Source organism: Trichosurus vulpecula, chromosome 3, assembly GCF_011100635.1.
Source record: "Trichosurus vulpecula isolate mTriVul1 chromosome 3, mTriVul1.pri, whole genome shotgun sequence".
Taxonomy (NCBI): domain Eukaryota; kingdom Metazoa; phylum Chordata; class Mammalia; order Diprotodontia; family Phalangeridae; genus Trichosurus; species Trichosurus vulpecula.
Window position 1 is genome coordinate 72,884,155 of NC_050575.1, and position 17,505 is coordinate 72,901,659.

Sequence of the window (17,505 nt, forward strand, 5' to 3'; positions counted from 1 at the left end):
TAAGCTCTTGTCACATGACCAGCCCATCATCTCTTTCATGATTTTTTAATGATATCCTTGATGCTGTTTATGTGTAATGTGTTATCTTTTGGATCCCATGGCTTTCTTCCTTGACTTTTTTGTCCAATGACTTTTTAAAAAATTTCTGTAATTGTAGTGACTTTGAGACAAACAGCAGACACAAGATACTATAAAAAAATACAAGCCAGAGTCATTATTACTTTGAAAGCTAGAATTGGTGTTTAGTCTTTCTGGAAGCAGCATGAAAACTGAGTAAAGTCTGGGAAATTTGAACTTGTATGCCTTACATATTAAGACAAATCACTGACTGCCTAGAGTCTGATTTGTGGGTTAGCCTATATTATTTTGTAAAAAAAAATAATTAAACGGAATGTTTGTTTTCCTCTTTTTTTCTCAGCCAAAGAAAGTGAAGGATCCTCTCATTAAGAAAAACAATACCTATGCTGCTACAGCAACAAGCTACACCCCTAACATTGCTCGGGGGGATCCTGGGTTAGCCACCATTGCTAAAAGTGCAACGATAGAACCCAAAGAAGTCAAGCCTGAAACAAAGCCACCAGAGCCCAAGAAAACTTTTAATAGTGTCAGCAAAATTGACCGACTGTCAAGAATAGCTTTCCCATTGCTTTTTGGAATCTTTAACCTAGTCTACTGGGCTACATATTTAAACAGAGAGCCTCAGCTTAAAGCCCCCAACCCACATCAATAGTCACTTTAACTTGCATAGTGTTGTTCAATCTTTCCACACTGGGAATTGCCTTCTGTTCTGACACAGTAATTCCCATTTGCTTCATTGCCTCTGTCTTAAAGAAACTGAAGGTTTCCTTATTTTAAAAATAAATCATAACAGAACAAGAAACCCTGTATGTTAAATCCAAAGCTTTATGGTAAAATATACCTGGGAAACTGGATTTTGAGAGAAGAAGTAAAAAAACACAAACATACAAGGTCATGGAAAAGAGAAGAGAGGGAGAAAGAGTGATGAGAGAGAGAGAGAGAGAGAGAGAGAGAGAGAGAGAGAGAGAGAGAGAGAGAGAGAGAGAGAGAGCACAACAAAGAGAGGGAAAATGAAAGGAGTAATGAAAAATACTCAATAATCTCACCAAATTTTATGTAGATATTATATTGCCAAATTCCCTAACAGAGATACTATATGTGTCAAAATATTTTTATGCAACAGGTTTAAGAAAAAAATATTAGATGTAAAAGTTTAAAAAAAATCTTACTTCCATATTTCATAGACTATATGATGTATTTATTCCTCTGTTCATTGAAATGATGGAAAGATTTGAGTTTTGAGTTTTCTATGTTCTGAATACTATTAAACTGATTCTATTTTTGAACCCCAGGCTTATTGTTATAGAGGTAAATACTATTTTAAAACATATGGAAATTTCATATTCTAAGGTGCATTGATGAATGCTTCAATCTGTCATTTATTGTCATTGTTTGTAGCAAGCAGTCTAGATGAGGCATCATCTGAACAGCATACTTGATAGAATGAAAAAAAAATAAAGTCCTCTTGCTTCCAAAAATCTAATCCAAGTGGTACCCAGGTCCTAAAAGAGGTTGCTTCTTATCTTGAAAGTGTTTTAAGAGGAGGCAAAAAATGTATTTTGCAAGCTCTAGATATGTTGAATGTATTATTTTCTATAACAGTACATTAAAAGCTTTAGATTGAAATTTGTGAATAGCAGACAAAAACAAAATAGAGTATTTAATATATGTAAATAAATGGCATGAGATTGTACTTTTTTTTTTTACTTTTTTAAAGTTGTGTTCTTAAAACACTGTGCAGGGCTCACCTCTGTTAGGTCTCAATATGTTGTTATTTTCTGTGGAAACATATTTAGAGCCTGCATATATGTATGGAATCTGTAAGGAATCAGTAAGAGCGTAAAAAGGTGAAGATATTGGTTGGAATCATACAGATAGAGAAAAAGCTGGCAATTTCAATAATACCTGATGCAGAGTAGTGAGTAAATTACTCTCTGTTGCAGTTATAGAGAAGTATTCAAATTTAGGCTACTCTATGGTAGAGAAAATAAAGTTTAAAAAATGTTCCAGCTACAAAATCATCTGTATATTACTGCTGTATTTGTTGATACATAACTGTTACAATAAGTGATGTAATATATGTAGCATTCAATAAGAAACAAATATCATACACAAAAGAATGTACAGAATATAGATTTTATTGAGTAAACTTACTACATTTCATTTTTACTGTAGCAATATCTTTGTAGGAACACTACGTAAGGGCTTTAAATATACAATGTCCATTTTGCAGGAATACTATTTATTATTCCCTAGGAAATAATTCTAGTGAGTTTCATTACTGCTGATGAGTTTTAGAGATAATCATTTAAGTAGCAAATATTTTTGAAGTGCTCTGTTTGATTGAAAAGAATTTTGAAGATATTTAAATTCAGTAATCCAGAATTCACAGGCCATGTTCTGAATGCATTTAAAATACCACCACATGAAACTTTAGCAGAAATATTCAGTGAAACAGTAGAGTTTCAGTAATAAATGTGGGGCAACATTTGATCAAGTCTTTTCTCTAAAGGCTTCACTCTAATGATAAGAAAACAGAGTGCTAGTGTGTGTGTGTACACACGTTTATGTATATATACATACATGCATACATACATACACATGCACAGAATGTTCAGCTGACACAAGATTTGGTCCTGCCTAAAACTTGAGGAGCTAAACTGAAGCTGACCCAAGGATGTCTCACCTTCTGCTGTCATGTGTAGATATATGTATAAAAAACAAACACACACACACAATAAAATATGGCTCTTTAACTTCTCTGTACTTGTTTATCTTGTTCTTTTTTGGTGTTAAACTAATGTGTTCATTTAGAGCGTTTTATGCTCCAAGTTACAGCTAACTTTTGGTCTGCATTTTGCACAATAGATATGGATATTACTTAAGTAGTCTGCTTTTTGCTATGCAACGATGGCATTATATGACCTCTTTGTTTGTTAGTATATGTGGATAGTATTTTATTGTATGAATTGATTGCACAGTTTATTGAAGACCAGATATTTTATGTAGCTTTTCTACAGTGCTTTGCTAAACCGTGTAATACTAGTAAGTCTTCCTTGAAAATAATGGTACACTCTTATAGAGGACAGTTCCTGTTTACTCCTGGGATAATTTTAAAGATGACATTGAATGTTTATTGCACCTCAGTGCAGTGATGTGGCAATAAAACCTAAAACTAATAGAGGTTGTTTATGGCAGACGCATGCATTACTTTACAGAGTTTAGCAAAAGCTCTTTATTTTATGTCAGGCTGTAATTCTATTATAATAATAAAGCTAAAATTATTCAATAACAAAATGAAATTGTTTACTTTGTTTTCTTTATCAGTTACTTGCTACTCTAGTATGGATGAGACAATCTCATTTTCTTTTATGTTTGGGGGATCCAAAGACAAGATAGTGCCTGTCCTCAGGGAGCATACATCCTACTGAATAATTCTTTCAATCCCTCAGTAATTACTGAAAAATCACATAAGTACATAGGCTCTTAGGATCATGGGCTTAGATATAGAAAAGACCTTTGAAGTTATCTAATCCAATTCCCTTATCTTGGAGATAAGGAAATGAGGAGAGCCTAAGAAATTGTCACCATTAGAACCAAGGTCCTTTTACTACAAATCCAGTATACTTGATATTGTATCAGGCAAAGAAATAAAGAGTAAAAAGAGTTAAAATATGATTTTTTGGATTTATAGCATGGTTGAAAAGCTTAAAAAATACAAAAATCTTTGATGGTCTCAGAAATTATGTTTTTGCATCTAGTCAGAATAATACTTGATCCCTTGGAAAAAAAATGTTTTCAACTGATGAATTTAATCATCATAAGCATTACACATCCTGAAACATCTCTTTATACATGAGAAATCTCATCCAAAATCTCTCTAAATATGTATCCCTTTTTCTCCTCCCCTCCCTACCTCTCCCCTCCCCTCTCCTCTCTTCTCTTCTTTTCTCCTCTTTCTCTGTTTCTCTCTCTCTGTCTCTCTGTCTCTATGTCTGTGTGTCTCCCTGTCTGTCTGTCTCTCTGTCTCTGTCTTTCTGTCTCTCTGTCTCTCTGTCTCTCTGTCTCTCTCTGTCTCTCTGTCTCTCTGTCTCTCTGTCTCTCTCTCTCTCTCTCTCTCTCTCTCTCTCTCTCTCTCTCTCTCTCTCTCTCTCTCTTTCGCTGTCTGTCTCTCTCTCTCTCCTTTCTTAATTTGGTACTCACAGGTACCCTGTTAAGTAATGTATTATCAGATATCATTATCCTCATTTTACAGATAAGAAAATTGAGACCCTGAGAATTTAAGTGACTTTTCCATGTTCACCACCCTGTAAAGAAATATGATTCAGAAGTAGTCATCCTGACTTTAGATGTATTTCTCTAGTTAATACAAAAAATAAATGAAGGTGATTTTTGATTTGTCAAACTAATGATTTTGCATGGATTCAAGCTAGGATCATTAACAATAGAAGAGAGCAAATTGGAACATAAATTAATATTACAAAATATGAAAAATAACTATACAATTTAATATAGTAAATGTAATTAATATAATTTGGTAATTATGTAGAATAAATATTATAACATTCTATAATATACAATAATTTACCATAACAGTGTAACTTAATGTATCATAATTTAAAATAATCCAATATCGCCTAATATAACATAGCATAACATAATATAATGATACATAACATCATATTGAATGACATGGTATGGTATAGTGTATTACAACAATGTAATATAAGGCAAAATAACCTTCTTGCAATGAAATACGATGGAACATAGCACAGTATGATAGGATAGATGGTGTAGAGAAGGGTAGAATTTAGTACACTAGGGTAGAGTATTGTTGCCTCATAATGTGATGCCTCATAATATAACCTAACATGACAGACTTCACTGGCAAATATCTGAGACTGCTCACATCATCCAACTTTTTTTTAATTTGGATTAACACACACATACATAAATATACATACATAGATATATATATATATAATTTATGTATTTAAAACATTCTTTTCTTCTAAATTTTGAGTTGTAGATTCTTTCTATCCCTTCCATTCTTCCCCCACTCACTGTATCACATGGCCTGTCATGATATGATTCCTAATTTGACATGGCATTATAAAGCATGATATGGTGATATCATATGATGTGACTGATGTGATATGATATTGAATGATGTGGTGTGATATTACATGATAATACAGTCAAACGTGCTTTCTTTGCCGTATCAGATCTATCCTTAATAGAACAGATTTTTAGCCTTTTTTTCCCCCTCCACATTGACAATGACTTTGTATGCAACCTTCCTTAAGTATATTTGAAAAATGGCTTACTGAAAATTGTCACCATTGCAATAGATAATCTCAGAACGGGTTTTTTTACATGTAAAACTAACCAGCCTATTTAAGAATTGAGCAATTAATCAATTATTTCCTCCTTCTAGGATAATATATAAACTCCTCTGAATGATTTTTAAAGCCTTTTACAATCTGACACCCTCCCTTTCACCTTTCTAAGCTTTTTATATGTGGAATTGTGCTTCACAGGAAGCAGTGTGTTATTACAGGGGTAAAAAGGCTTGGAGTGGGGGTCAGAGGACCCTAAGTCAATTCTTTTCTCTGGCTAGAATCTCAGCTCTGTCTCTTTGTTACCTGAGTTACCTAGAACAAGTCACCTCACCTCTCTAACTCAGTTTCCTTGTCTGTTAAATTAAAAAGCTAGACTGGATGACTTTTAAGATTACTTCCAGCTTTAGGATTATCAAGCTGGGATGCAACATTCATATTTCTGTCATTTACACATACTGCATTTCAGACAAATCATTGTCTTGCTGCCTTTCTCCCCCTCCTTACATGGCACTCCATCTTTTCTCTCCATACCTTTGCACAGACTATCCTCCTCACCATGGCTCACAGAATTCCCTTTCCTTCAAATCTCAAGTACTGAATCATGCCAAAAGTGAATGTTAATTTCCCCCAGTTGCTACTGCCTCTCTTAGCAATAATAATAATCAGTAATAATGTGACTAATATTTATATAGTTCACACTTTGTCTGTATTTTGTAGTCATGTGGTCATCACCCTATAACCAGAATATAGTGAGCTTCTTCAGGGAAAGGACTGATCTGTTTTGGCTTTTTATCCTCAGTGCCTAGCACAGAGACTGACACATAGTAGGGACTTTTTACAACTTTCTAAATTGAATTGAGTAAACCCTTGAAATTGTCAAATATCTGCAGTTACTTCATACTGAATATTTAGACATAATGAAATACATAAAATGAAATTGTCTTTCTATATCATCCATTTAGGGATGACTTCTAGACTTCTAAAATGGGTATTTCCTCTCAAGATCTTGAGAAATAAATGCCAAATCTCTCTCTATGTGTATATGATTGTATTTGAGTGTATGTGTGTATATATATATACACACATACGTATATGCGAATTTACTTTCAAAGCCTTCAGAACATACAAAGATGACTGTAGTTCAAGTATACTACCTAAAAATACTAAATAACTAAAATTATTTTTAACAACAGCTATAATAACTAGCATTTACATAGCACTTTAAGTTTTGCAAAGTACTTTACATATATTATCCCATTTTATCCTCACAACAAACTTGGGAAGTCACTGTTATTATTATTTCTATCTTGTAGATAAGTAAATTAAAGTATATGGAAGTTAAGTGGCTTTCCCAGAGCAACTCAGTTTTCCTGACTCTAACTCCAGCACTCAATCGACTGCACCACCTTGATCAACGTAAAATACTTAATTGCCCACAGTACTTTCTTATACACAGACACACACACACAGACACACACAGACACACACACACACACACACACACACACACACACGCAATACTCTTGCATAATTAACTAAAAGGTATGTCATTCAGTTTGATTGCAGAAGTTTTGGACATTTTATTTTACATTAGTAGAAGTAGAGGGCAAAAATAAAGAAGGTAAAACTATAGGGAAAGGGCCTTTTTTAGAACAAATCTTTCTTTTCATTCATTTCAGACATTGATACTATTTTTATTTTAAATTCTTACTTTTAACCCAGAGTTCCCAGATAAAACAGACTTAACTGGCAAATATCTGAGACTGGTCATACCATCCAACTTTTTTTTTGATTTGAATTAACACACACACACACACACACACATATATATATATATATAATTTATTTATTTAAAACATTCTTTTCTTTTAAATTTTGAGTTGTAGATTCTTTCTATCCCTTCCATTCTTCCCCCACTCACTGAGAAAAAAAAAACATTGTGATGAATCATACATGTGATATCATGAAAAATATATTTCCATATTAGCCATATAACAAAAAAAGAAAGTGAGAAAATTGTACTTTTTTGCACTCAGAGTTCATCAGTTCACTTTCTGAAGGTGGATATCATTTTTTGTTCCATCAAGAGTCCTTTGGAATTGACTTGGATCACTGTGTTGATCAAAATAGCCAAGTCTTCCAAAGTAGATCATTACAACACTGCTGTTACCATGCACAGTGATCTCCTGGTTCTTCTCATTTCATTTTGCATCAGTTAATCTAGGTCCTGCCATATTTGTTTTGTTTTGTTTTGTTTTTTTTCTGAAACCACTCCCACATCATCATTGCTAATAACACTACAGTACTCCACAAAATTCATGTGCCACAACTTGTTCAATTATTTCTCAATTAATAAGTATTCACTCAACTTCTAATTCTTCATTACTACAAAAAGAGCTGATACAAATATTTTTGTACATATAAATCCTTTTCCCTTTTGTTTAATCTCTTTGGAGTATAGGCCTAGTAGTGGTGTTCCTAGATCAAAGGAGATCCTAGTACCCCAATCATAATATAGTTCTTAGGAGTTACAGTATCATCTTCCCATGCAGGAATGTAAACAGTTTAACTCCAGAGAGTCCTTTATGATTATTCTTTCAAATTTACTATTTATGCTTCTCTTGAATCTTCTGTTTGGATGTCAAATTTTTTATTCAGGTCTGGTCTTTTCATTAAGAATGTTCTATTTCATTAAATACCCATCCCCTCCTTCTGCCCATAGTATTGTACTCAGGTAAGTTATTCTGGATTGTAATCTTACCTTCTCTGATCTCTGGAATATCATATGGAAGCTGCTAAACCTTGTGCTGTCCTAACTATGGCTTCATGATATTTGAATCATTTCTTCCTGGCTGCTTGAAGTATTTTCTCCTTGACTTGGGAATTACAGAATTTGGCTTTAATATTCCTTGGGGTTTTCATTTTAGAATCTTTCAAAAGGTGATCTGTGGATTCTTCCAATGTATATTTTGCCCTCTGGATCTAAAATGTCTGGGCAGTTTTCCTTGGAAATTTCTTTAATTATGCTATCTAGGCTTTGTCTTTAATCTTGGCTTTTAGGTATTCTGATAATTCTAAAATTATCTCCCCTAGATTTGTTTTCTAGGTCTTTCATTTTTGTGATAAGTTATTTTTCATTTTATTCTATTTTTGTTCTTTTGACTTTGTTTTTATTGTTTCTTGAGATATCATAGGACCACTAGCTTCCATTTGCCTAATTCTAATTTTTAAGAAATTATTTTCTTCAATTACCTTTTATATCTCTTTAACTCTTTCACCAATTCTACTCTATAAAAATTCTTTTCTTCCATGAATTTTTGTACCTTCTTTTCCATTTGGTCTATTTTGCTTTTCAAGGAGTTCTTTTCTATTTTTTAAATAGTATTTTATTTTTCCCCAATTACATACAAAACAATTTTAAACATTTATTTTTTTAATGTTCAAGTTCCAAATTTTCCCTCTCTCCCTACCTTCCCCCTTCATTGAGAAACCAAGCAATTTGATATAGATTGTATATGTGCAGTGATGCAAAACACATTTCCATGTTAGTCATGTTGGGGGGGGGAGCCACAGACAAGAAAAAAAGAAATACAATAAAGAAAAAGTATGCTTCAATATGCATTCATACTTCATTGTTTCTTTCTCTGGAGACAGATAGCATTTAGCACTATCTTGGATCATTGTATTGCTGAGAATAGCTAAGTCATTCACAGGTAATCATCAGGTAATATTGCTGTTACTGTATAGAATATTCTCCTGATTCTGATCATTTCACTTTATATCAGTTCATGTAAGTCTTTCCAGGTTTTTTCTGAGAGCATCCTGCTCATCATTTCTTATAGCACAATAGTATTCCATCATAATCATATACCACAATGTGTTTAGTCATTCCTCAATTGGTGGGCCTCTCCTCAATTTCCAATTCTTTGCTGCCACTAAAAGAGACGCTATAAATAATTTTGTACATATAAGTTCCTTTCTTTTTTGTTTTTGATCTCTTTGGGATATAGAAATAGTAATGGCATTTCCTGGTCAAAGGATATTCATAGTTTTATAGCCCTTTGGGCATAGTAAGGAGTTCTTTTCTTTAGTGAATTTTTGTGCTTCTTTTACCATCAGGTAAGTTCTGGTTTTAGAGTGATATTTTCTTCAGTATGTTTCATGTCTCTTTTATTTTTATTTAATTATTTCATTCATGTGTGACTCTTTATGACCCTATTTGATATTTTCTTGGCAAAGATATTGAAGTGGTTTGTGATTTCCTTTTTCACCTCATTTTATAGATATAGAAACTGAGGCAAGTAAAGTTAAGTGACTTGCCCAGGGTCATACAGCTCTATATCCACTGTGCCACCAAGATGCCCATGCCTCTTTTACCAAGCTATTAATTCTCTTTTCATAATTTTCTTCTATCACTCCCATTTCCTTCCCCAATTTTTCTTCTACTACTCATGTCTTTAACTCTTCTAGGAATTCTTGTTGGCCTTGGGTCTATTTAGCATTTTTCTTTGAGGTATTGTTTGTAGATTTTTTCAAATTCTTTTATTTTTCTAAGTTTATGTCTCGGTCTTCCCTGCCATAGCAGTAGCTTTTTGTGGTCACATTCTTTTGTTTTTGTTGCTGTTGTTTACCCATTTTTCTAGCCTGTTTCTTCACTTTGAACTTTGTGTCAAATTTGGGTTCTGCTCACCTATGGGGGAAAGGCAATGTCTCAAGTTTCAGGCTTTTTTATGCTACTGTTTTCAGAGCTAATTCTGGTGCTTCCAAGGTGGCATTATCCTAGGAGAACTATGGTCACTGTTTTCCTGATTTATGCTTTGGTCTTTGTCCAGGAATGCCCCTACTCCCCTGTAGCTGTAAGTAATAATGCTCCTCTTGGCCCTAGAACTGGGATCAAGTCCACTGTTCTCCTGTATTGGCAAGGGCTAGTGCTCCTCTTGACTGTGGAACTGTGACCAGGGCCCCTGCTCCCTTGTGACAAATTAGAACTGTTCCTCTGCTCTTGGAACTGCAACCCAGAACTGCTTCTGGGCAACAGAATTTCCAATCAGCACCACATGTACCGAGTGCCAGCACCACATGTACCCTACCACTTGTCCAGCCTCCTTACTGTCTCTCGCCTGAGAGCTGACAAAGCTGCAGTTGTTGCTGTTACTATTACGGCCACCTTCAAGGCCCATTGCTGGAGCTCCTGCTACTCTTCAGGCCTGTACCCACTGCATATTACAGACCTCTCCTGTACACCTCCCATTTATCTTAGACTAGAAAAATATCTCCCTGTAAACTTTGGTTGGCTCTGTCCCGCCGAGATTTGTACTGAGGAATTATTTTTGCTATTTGGAGGAGAATGTTGGGAGAGTTCACCTGGGTTTCAGTCTATACTCCACCACCTTGACCCTCCCCCCAATAATGTTAAGCAGGATGGGACTTTTTTTTACTGTTTTCTCTTTTAGAATGTTAAAGTAATCAAGTGCCTTTGATTAAATCTTGCTAGGTGCTAAGCCCCAGGCCCATACCCTTTTGCTGATTGGGTATGAAGCCTTTGGGCCCTAAGATAGGAATATAAGACCTGAAGTTGACTTTTTGTTTTGGGGAAAAGTGTGATGAGACTCTGAGCAAGTTGTCGAAATAGCCCCCACCCCCACCCCCACCCCCATCCCCACCCCCAGCTTGGATACAGACAGGTGATTGGTGCTTCTCTGGTATTTCATGTATTGTTATGGGTAGACTGGTTTCTGTTTTTTGCTCTGTTTCTAATTTATGCTTGTAATTTCTGTTTGTATTTGCCCTGAAGTTCACGGGGCTGATCTTTTTCTCCTGAACTAGGTGAATGATATACATATATGTTCAATTAAACAGAGATTGTTAACCCCTTAAAGTTACTTTCCTTAGAAAAGCAGATCAAAGAACCTGTGTTGGCAGTCCTTCTGTGTGCTGGCATTGTTGGTCTTACACAGCCACAACAGATGCTAACAGCATTGTTGTTACACTCCAATGTTTTTCTTTTTTTGATTAAGCAGCTGAAGCAGTGTGTATCCTTCACCCCATATCATCATCTCCTCCCTGTACTTCACTGAGAGACTGCCAATATATCCCAACCCCTATATGTTCATAAGCCTTCCAGGTAATTAAACATAGTAACAATGGTTGGAAATGCCACTTATTGACCAATAAAGGCGAAAATAAATATTATTTCATGGAAAAATAAAATGCTGAAGACGAAAATGACTCAGCATGCATTTACTGCAAAACAAACAAACAAAAACACATTTCATTGTCACATATAAAGTTCCAGGATTTCAGTGAAATAAACTGCCAAGTCTCTCTTTTCATTTAATCAATCAATGAATCAAAAAGCATTTACTGAGAACTTATTATGTACCAGTCTTAGTATGCAATCTATAACTGTAACAGATTCAACTCAAAAAAGTATGGAATTCTCTTGAGCCTATTTGTTTGAGCAAAACAAAGAAATAACAGAAAACCTGTTAAATCAATGTTTCTTATATAATAAAATCACATCTCTTTTCCTTCTGAATTTCTTTGTCCCTCTAATTAGTTCAGAGTTTTCAGCCAATGTATTTACAGTAAATTTCTAATTGAATTGTTATACCTTAATTCAGACTAAGCAAACCTTTTTTATTTTTTTTTTAATTTTTACTTATTTGTTGAATATTTTTGTTTTCAAGAGTGATTTACATAGGATTTTGAGTAACAACTTTTCTACCCATTTCTACCCTCCCACCCACTCCGAGATGGCATATATACTCTGATTGACCTGTTCCCTAGTCAGACCTCCCTTCTGTCACCCCACTCCCCACTCTATCCCCTTTCCCTTTACTTTCTTGTAGAGCAGGATAGATTTCTATGCCCCCTTCCCTATATATCTTATTTCTCAGTTGCATGCAAAAACAACTTTTTCTTTTGAGCATCGGATTTTAAGACTTTAAGTTTCAAATTCTCTCCCCTCTTCCCTTTCCCACCCACCCTCCCAAAGAAGACAAGCAATTCAACATAGATCACAAATGTATCATTATGCAAAACACTTCCATCATACTCAAGTTGTGAAAGACTATGTTACCCTCCATCCTATCCTGTACCCTTTTATTCAGTTTTCTCCCTTGACCCTGTCCCTTTTCAAAAGTGTTTGCTTTTGATTACCTCCTCCCCCTATCTGCACTCCCTTCTATCATCCTCACTTTTTTATCCCCTCCGCCCTACATTCCTGTGGGGTAAGATACCCAATTGAATGTGTATGTTATTCCCTCCTCAGGTCAAATCCGATGAGAGCAAGATTCACTCATTCCCCCTCACCTGCCCCCTCTTCCCTTCCAACAGAACTGCTTTATCTTGCCACTTTCATGTGAGATAATTTGCCCCTTTTTCTGTCCCTTTCTCCCTCTTTCAATATATTCATCTCTCATCCCTTAATTTTATTTAATTTTTTTTATATATCATCTCTTCATATTCAACTCACCCTGTGCCCTCTGTCTACTCTAAAACTGAGAAAGGTCTCATGAATTACATGCATCATCTTTCCATGTAGGAATGTAAAAAAAAATTCAACTTTAGTAAGTCTCTTATGATTTCTCTTTCTTGTTTACTTTTTCATGCTTCTCTTGATTCTTGTGTTTGAAAGTCAAAGTTTCTATTCCCCAGCTCTGGTCTTTTCATTAAGAAAGCTTGAAAATACTCTTTTATTGAAAATCCATATTTTACCTTGGAGCATTATACTCAGTTTTGCTGTAGGGGATTATTGGTTTTAATCCTAGCTCCATTGGCCTCTGGAATATCATATTCCAAGCCCTTTGATCCCTTAATATAGAAGCTGCTAGATCTTGTATTATCCTGATTGTGTTTCCACAATACCCAAATTGTTTCTTTCTGGCTGCTTGCAGTATTCTCTCCTTGATCTGGAAGCTCTGGAATTTGGTGACAATATTCCTAGGAGTTTTGTTTTTGGGATCTTTTTGAAGAAGCAATCTGTGGATTCTTTCAATTTCTATTTTGCCCTCTGGCTCTAGAATATCAAGTCAGTTTTCCTTGATAATTTCTTGAAACATGATATCTAGGCTCTTTTTTTGATCACAGCTTTCAGGTAGTTCAATAAATTTTAAATTATCTCTCCTGGATCTATTTTCCAGGTCAGTGGCTTTTCCAATGAGATACTTCATATTGTCTTCCATTTTTTCATTCCTTTGGTTCTGTTTTATAATATCTTGATTTCTCATACAGTAACTAGCTTCCACTTGCTCCAATCTAATTTTTAAGGTGCTATTTCTTTCAGTGGTCTTTTGGACCTCCTTTTCCATTTGGGTAATTCTGCCTTTCAAGGCATTCTTCTCCTCATTGGCTTTTTGGAGCTCTTTTGCCATTTGAGTTAGTCTATTTTTTTAAGGTGCTATTTTCTTCAGCATTTTTTGGGTCTCCTTTAGAAAGTCCTTGACTTTTTTTCTGCTTTTCTTGCATCTCTCTCATTTCTCTTCCCAATTTTCCCTCTACTTCTCCTACTTCCTTTTCCAAATCCTTTTCGAGCTCTTCCATGACCTGAGACCAATTCATATTTTTCTTGTAGGCTTTTTATGTAGGCTCTTTGACTTTGTTGACTTCTTCTAGCTGTACGTTTTGATCCTGAATGTCACCAAAAAAGGATTCAAGAGTCTGAGTCTGCATCTGTGTCCTTTTTTGCTGCCTGGCCATGCTTGAGCTTTTTGTCAGGGTATGACTGCTTGTGGAGTAGACAGTGCTTTGTCCCAAGCTTTAGGGGCTGCACTGCTCTTTTCAGAGCTACTTCTACTCCATTGTCACAGCAAGCTCTGCCACAGCAATGCTCCTCCTCCCTCTAGAACTGTCAACCAGGATTGAGCCCCAGATTCAAGTAGGGCAAAGTAAGCCCTGCAGTCCCACTCTGTTCTGCCACTTGGTTCCTCCCACTGTGTGAGCCAGGGACCCCGGAAGCAGCTGAGGCTGAAACTCCACTGATGCACCACCTCTGCCACCCCCAGGGCTGGTGGCCAGACCACTCTCTAACCCGATCTAGCAGTTTTCCCACTAACCTGCTCTGTGGTCTTTAACATTCGTGGGTTGTGAAGTCTGGTAACTGCCACAGTTCAATAATTCATGGCCCTAAGGTCTGCTTTGGTAGACTCCTAGTCTGGTCTGTCCTGGGGCAGACCCCTCTGGGCTGTACTCCACTTCCAGTAGGTGCGATAGACCCTTCCCAATGACCATCCAGGCTCTCCTGGCCTGGAGACCTGCTTCCCTCAGCTATTTCATGGGTTCTTCAGCCCTAGAATTTGTTCAGAGCCATTTTTTACAGGTGTTTGGAGGGATTTGGGGGAAAGCTTAAGCAAGTCCCTGCTTTCCAGCCACCACCTTGGGTCCACTCCCTCACCATAACCATTTTTACATGCCATTACTAGCTAGAAGTGCTTTGCACATTAGCTATAGTTACCAGGGCATTCAAAAACATATAAATCTCTCTAGATATTAACAATACTGTAATTAAAAAATCATTTCTAAAGTTGTAACACACACAGACACACACACACACCCATATATGTGTGTGTGTGCGCACACACACACACACACACACACGTACACAAAGGCCTTCAGGCCCTGAGAGGTAGAAATGTAGCAACATATAAAAAATCTTGTCAATTAGTTTCCTTGCCTTTCCTGTACATCTAGTCCCTCGTAAGAATTATATATATACAGATAGTGAAATACTGAGTTAAGAAAAGTAACAAAAGAGTTATTGACTGCCAGTAATCCCTTCATAAGATGCCATGCATTTGTAATCTCCTTTTTCCATACCCTTGGTAAAGTAAGAAAGAAAAAGAAAGTAACATTAGAGTTATCATACCATTCAAACTTAGGCTAGGTTATTTAAAGAAAAGATATTTTGCTTCATATTCAATTTCTGGCATGCAAGTAAATATGAGATATTTTTCACAGGGTGCATGTATTACTGGCACAATTACAATTTCAAATATTAAATATTTATCCCTCAAGAAAATGAAAGTGGAAGCCTCACCTGTATTTGCTTAGTCTCTTCTGGGTAAGGGAAAGTAGACATTTATGTTGTTACTGATTCATTTCAGTTGTACTCAACTCTTCATCACCCCACTGGCAGTTTTCTTGGCAAAGATACTGCAGTGGTTTATGATTTCCTTCTCCTGCTTGTTTTACAGATGAGGAAACTGAGGCAAACATGGTTGAGTGACTTGCCTATGGTCAGACAGAATTCTGAGGCCAGATTTGAACTCCAGAAGTTGAGTCTGTCTGAGTCCAAGCTTGGTGCTTTATCCACTTATGTGCATCCACACATAGATAGATACATGCACATATATGTACAAACATATATGTATTTATATGTATCCATAAATAAGCTGAATTTGTTTCTGAGCAGAGAAGATTTAAATTTATATATTTGACAAAATATATTTAGCCATAAGCAAATGTATTTATAGATTAGTAGAATTTCAGGGCTGAAAGGGGTTTTAAACTTCAGAAAGTCCAAACATCTCATTTTATAAATACAGAAATTGAGACTCAGAGTGGTTGTGACTTGTTCATCTTGTTAAAGATGAAACTAACAACAAAACCCAGGTATTTATAATTTTGGGAACAACAAAACTAAAAACAAAAAAAAACTCAGATATGTCTTTTTCCCTTTGCCTTCTTAGACTTGTGGGTATAGTTAAAATATTTCTAATGAGTCTTAATCACTTGTGGATCCTTACTAATTCCACTAATTCCTATCTAAAGATTCTCGTAGAGCCTTCTGAAATCAGATAGAAGAGACCCAAAATTATAAAGAAAAAAATTAAGCATTTGCTGTGTACCAGACATTTGCTCAGCTCTTTCAAAAACTTCTTCATTCCATTCTCAAGGCAATCTTGTTGGGGTTAGCAGCTATATTATGCCCACTTTGCCATTGAAGAAACTGAGGCAAACAGAGGTTAAATGACTTTTCCAGATTTACATAGCTTGTGACTGAGGTGAGATTTGAACTCTAGTCTCCTAAATTCAAAGCCTAGTACTTTATCCATGGTTTCATCTAGCTGCTTAGAACATAGAACACCCAGCCTTTCATTTTTTCTTTTTTAAACATATAACCTTAAACATTACAAAACTAATTAAAATATTTTTCTCATAAAAAATAATTTACACACATAAAATATCCAAAACAATTAGCTAGCCACTTCCACTCTGTCTCTGTTAACTTCATTTGTTCTTTTATTCTTATATGCCTTTCTGGGTAGTTTTGGTCACATTTAAATTCTTCTTTAAATTGATATTCTTCTTGTCCTATTATTTTCTTACTTTTACTTAATAAATATATTTCTACATTACTCTATGTATATATCTTAGTGAATCTTAATTATATAATTATATTCAATTTAATTGATGTGTCTTGATTTAATTCTTATTCTTTTATTTAAAAGGAAGGGTATAAAAAGACCAAGGTCACTTTTTTTCAAGCAGAAATCTACAATGTTATTAAAGTCCTCTGCTTACCTTAGGCCTAGTTACCTATCTCCTTTTAAAAAATTTCCACTCTACCTGCGCACTAAGTAAAAGAATCCCCTGAGAAAGCAACTGGACATTCTTTGAAGTAAAATCCCCTGTGTCAGAAGCAGAGGCAAGATAAAGAAATTTTGTTCATTTAGAATAGGATGCCAAAAGAAATAGGTTTCTTGAAAATATAGTAGGAATGTAGAAACCAAAACATAGCATTTGATAGAGGATATGAAAAGATGCCAGAAGAAATTTCATCATAAAGTCTTAAATATAAATAATAAAAAGATTCATCCCTACCCCCCACCAAACAAAAGATCCATTTTAACAAAAAGACATAAATAATCTCTTGGGGGGAAAAATGTGATAAAGCATGAGAGACTTATTCAGGAACATAATTCATGCAAAAAAGGGGGGGTTTGCACCTTGGAGAGAAGTGATGGAGTTGGATCTGATATCTATAAAAAGAGATCTGTTACTTGAATAATAATAGCTTTTCCCTCTCAAATCTGGGGTAGAAAGAGAGGAGATTGGATCATGTGAGATACCAAAGTTGGAAGAA

The 17,505-nt window shown here is 35.3% G+C and overlaps 1 protein-coding gene across 1 annotated transcript in view; it reads left to right on the forward strand.

Moving 5' to 3' along the window:
- Positions 1 to 3,375, forward strand: part of GABRA1 (gamma-aminobutyric acid type A receptor subunit alpha1) — a 77,147-nt gene extending 73,772 nt beyond the window's left edge. The window contains exon 10 of the mRNA XM_036752347.1: positions 419 to 3,375. Within this exon, the coding sequence (XP_036608242.1) occupies positions 419 to 730 (312 nt within the window). The 3' untranslated portion in view covers positions 731 to 3,375. The remainder of the gene's footprint in view (positions 1 to 418) is intronic.
- Positions 3,376 to 17,505: the final 14,130 nt, after the last annotated feature.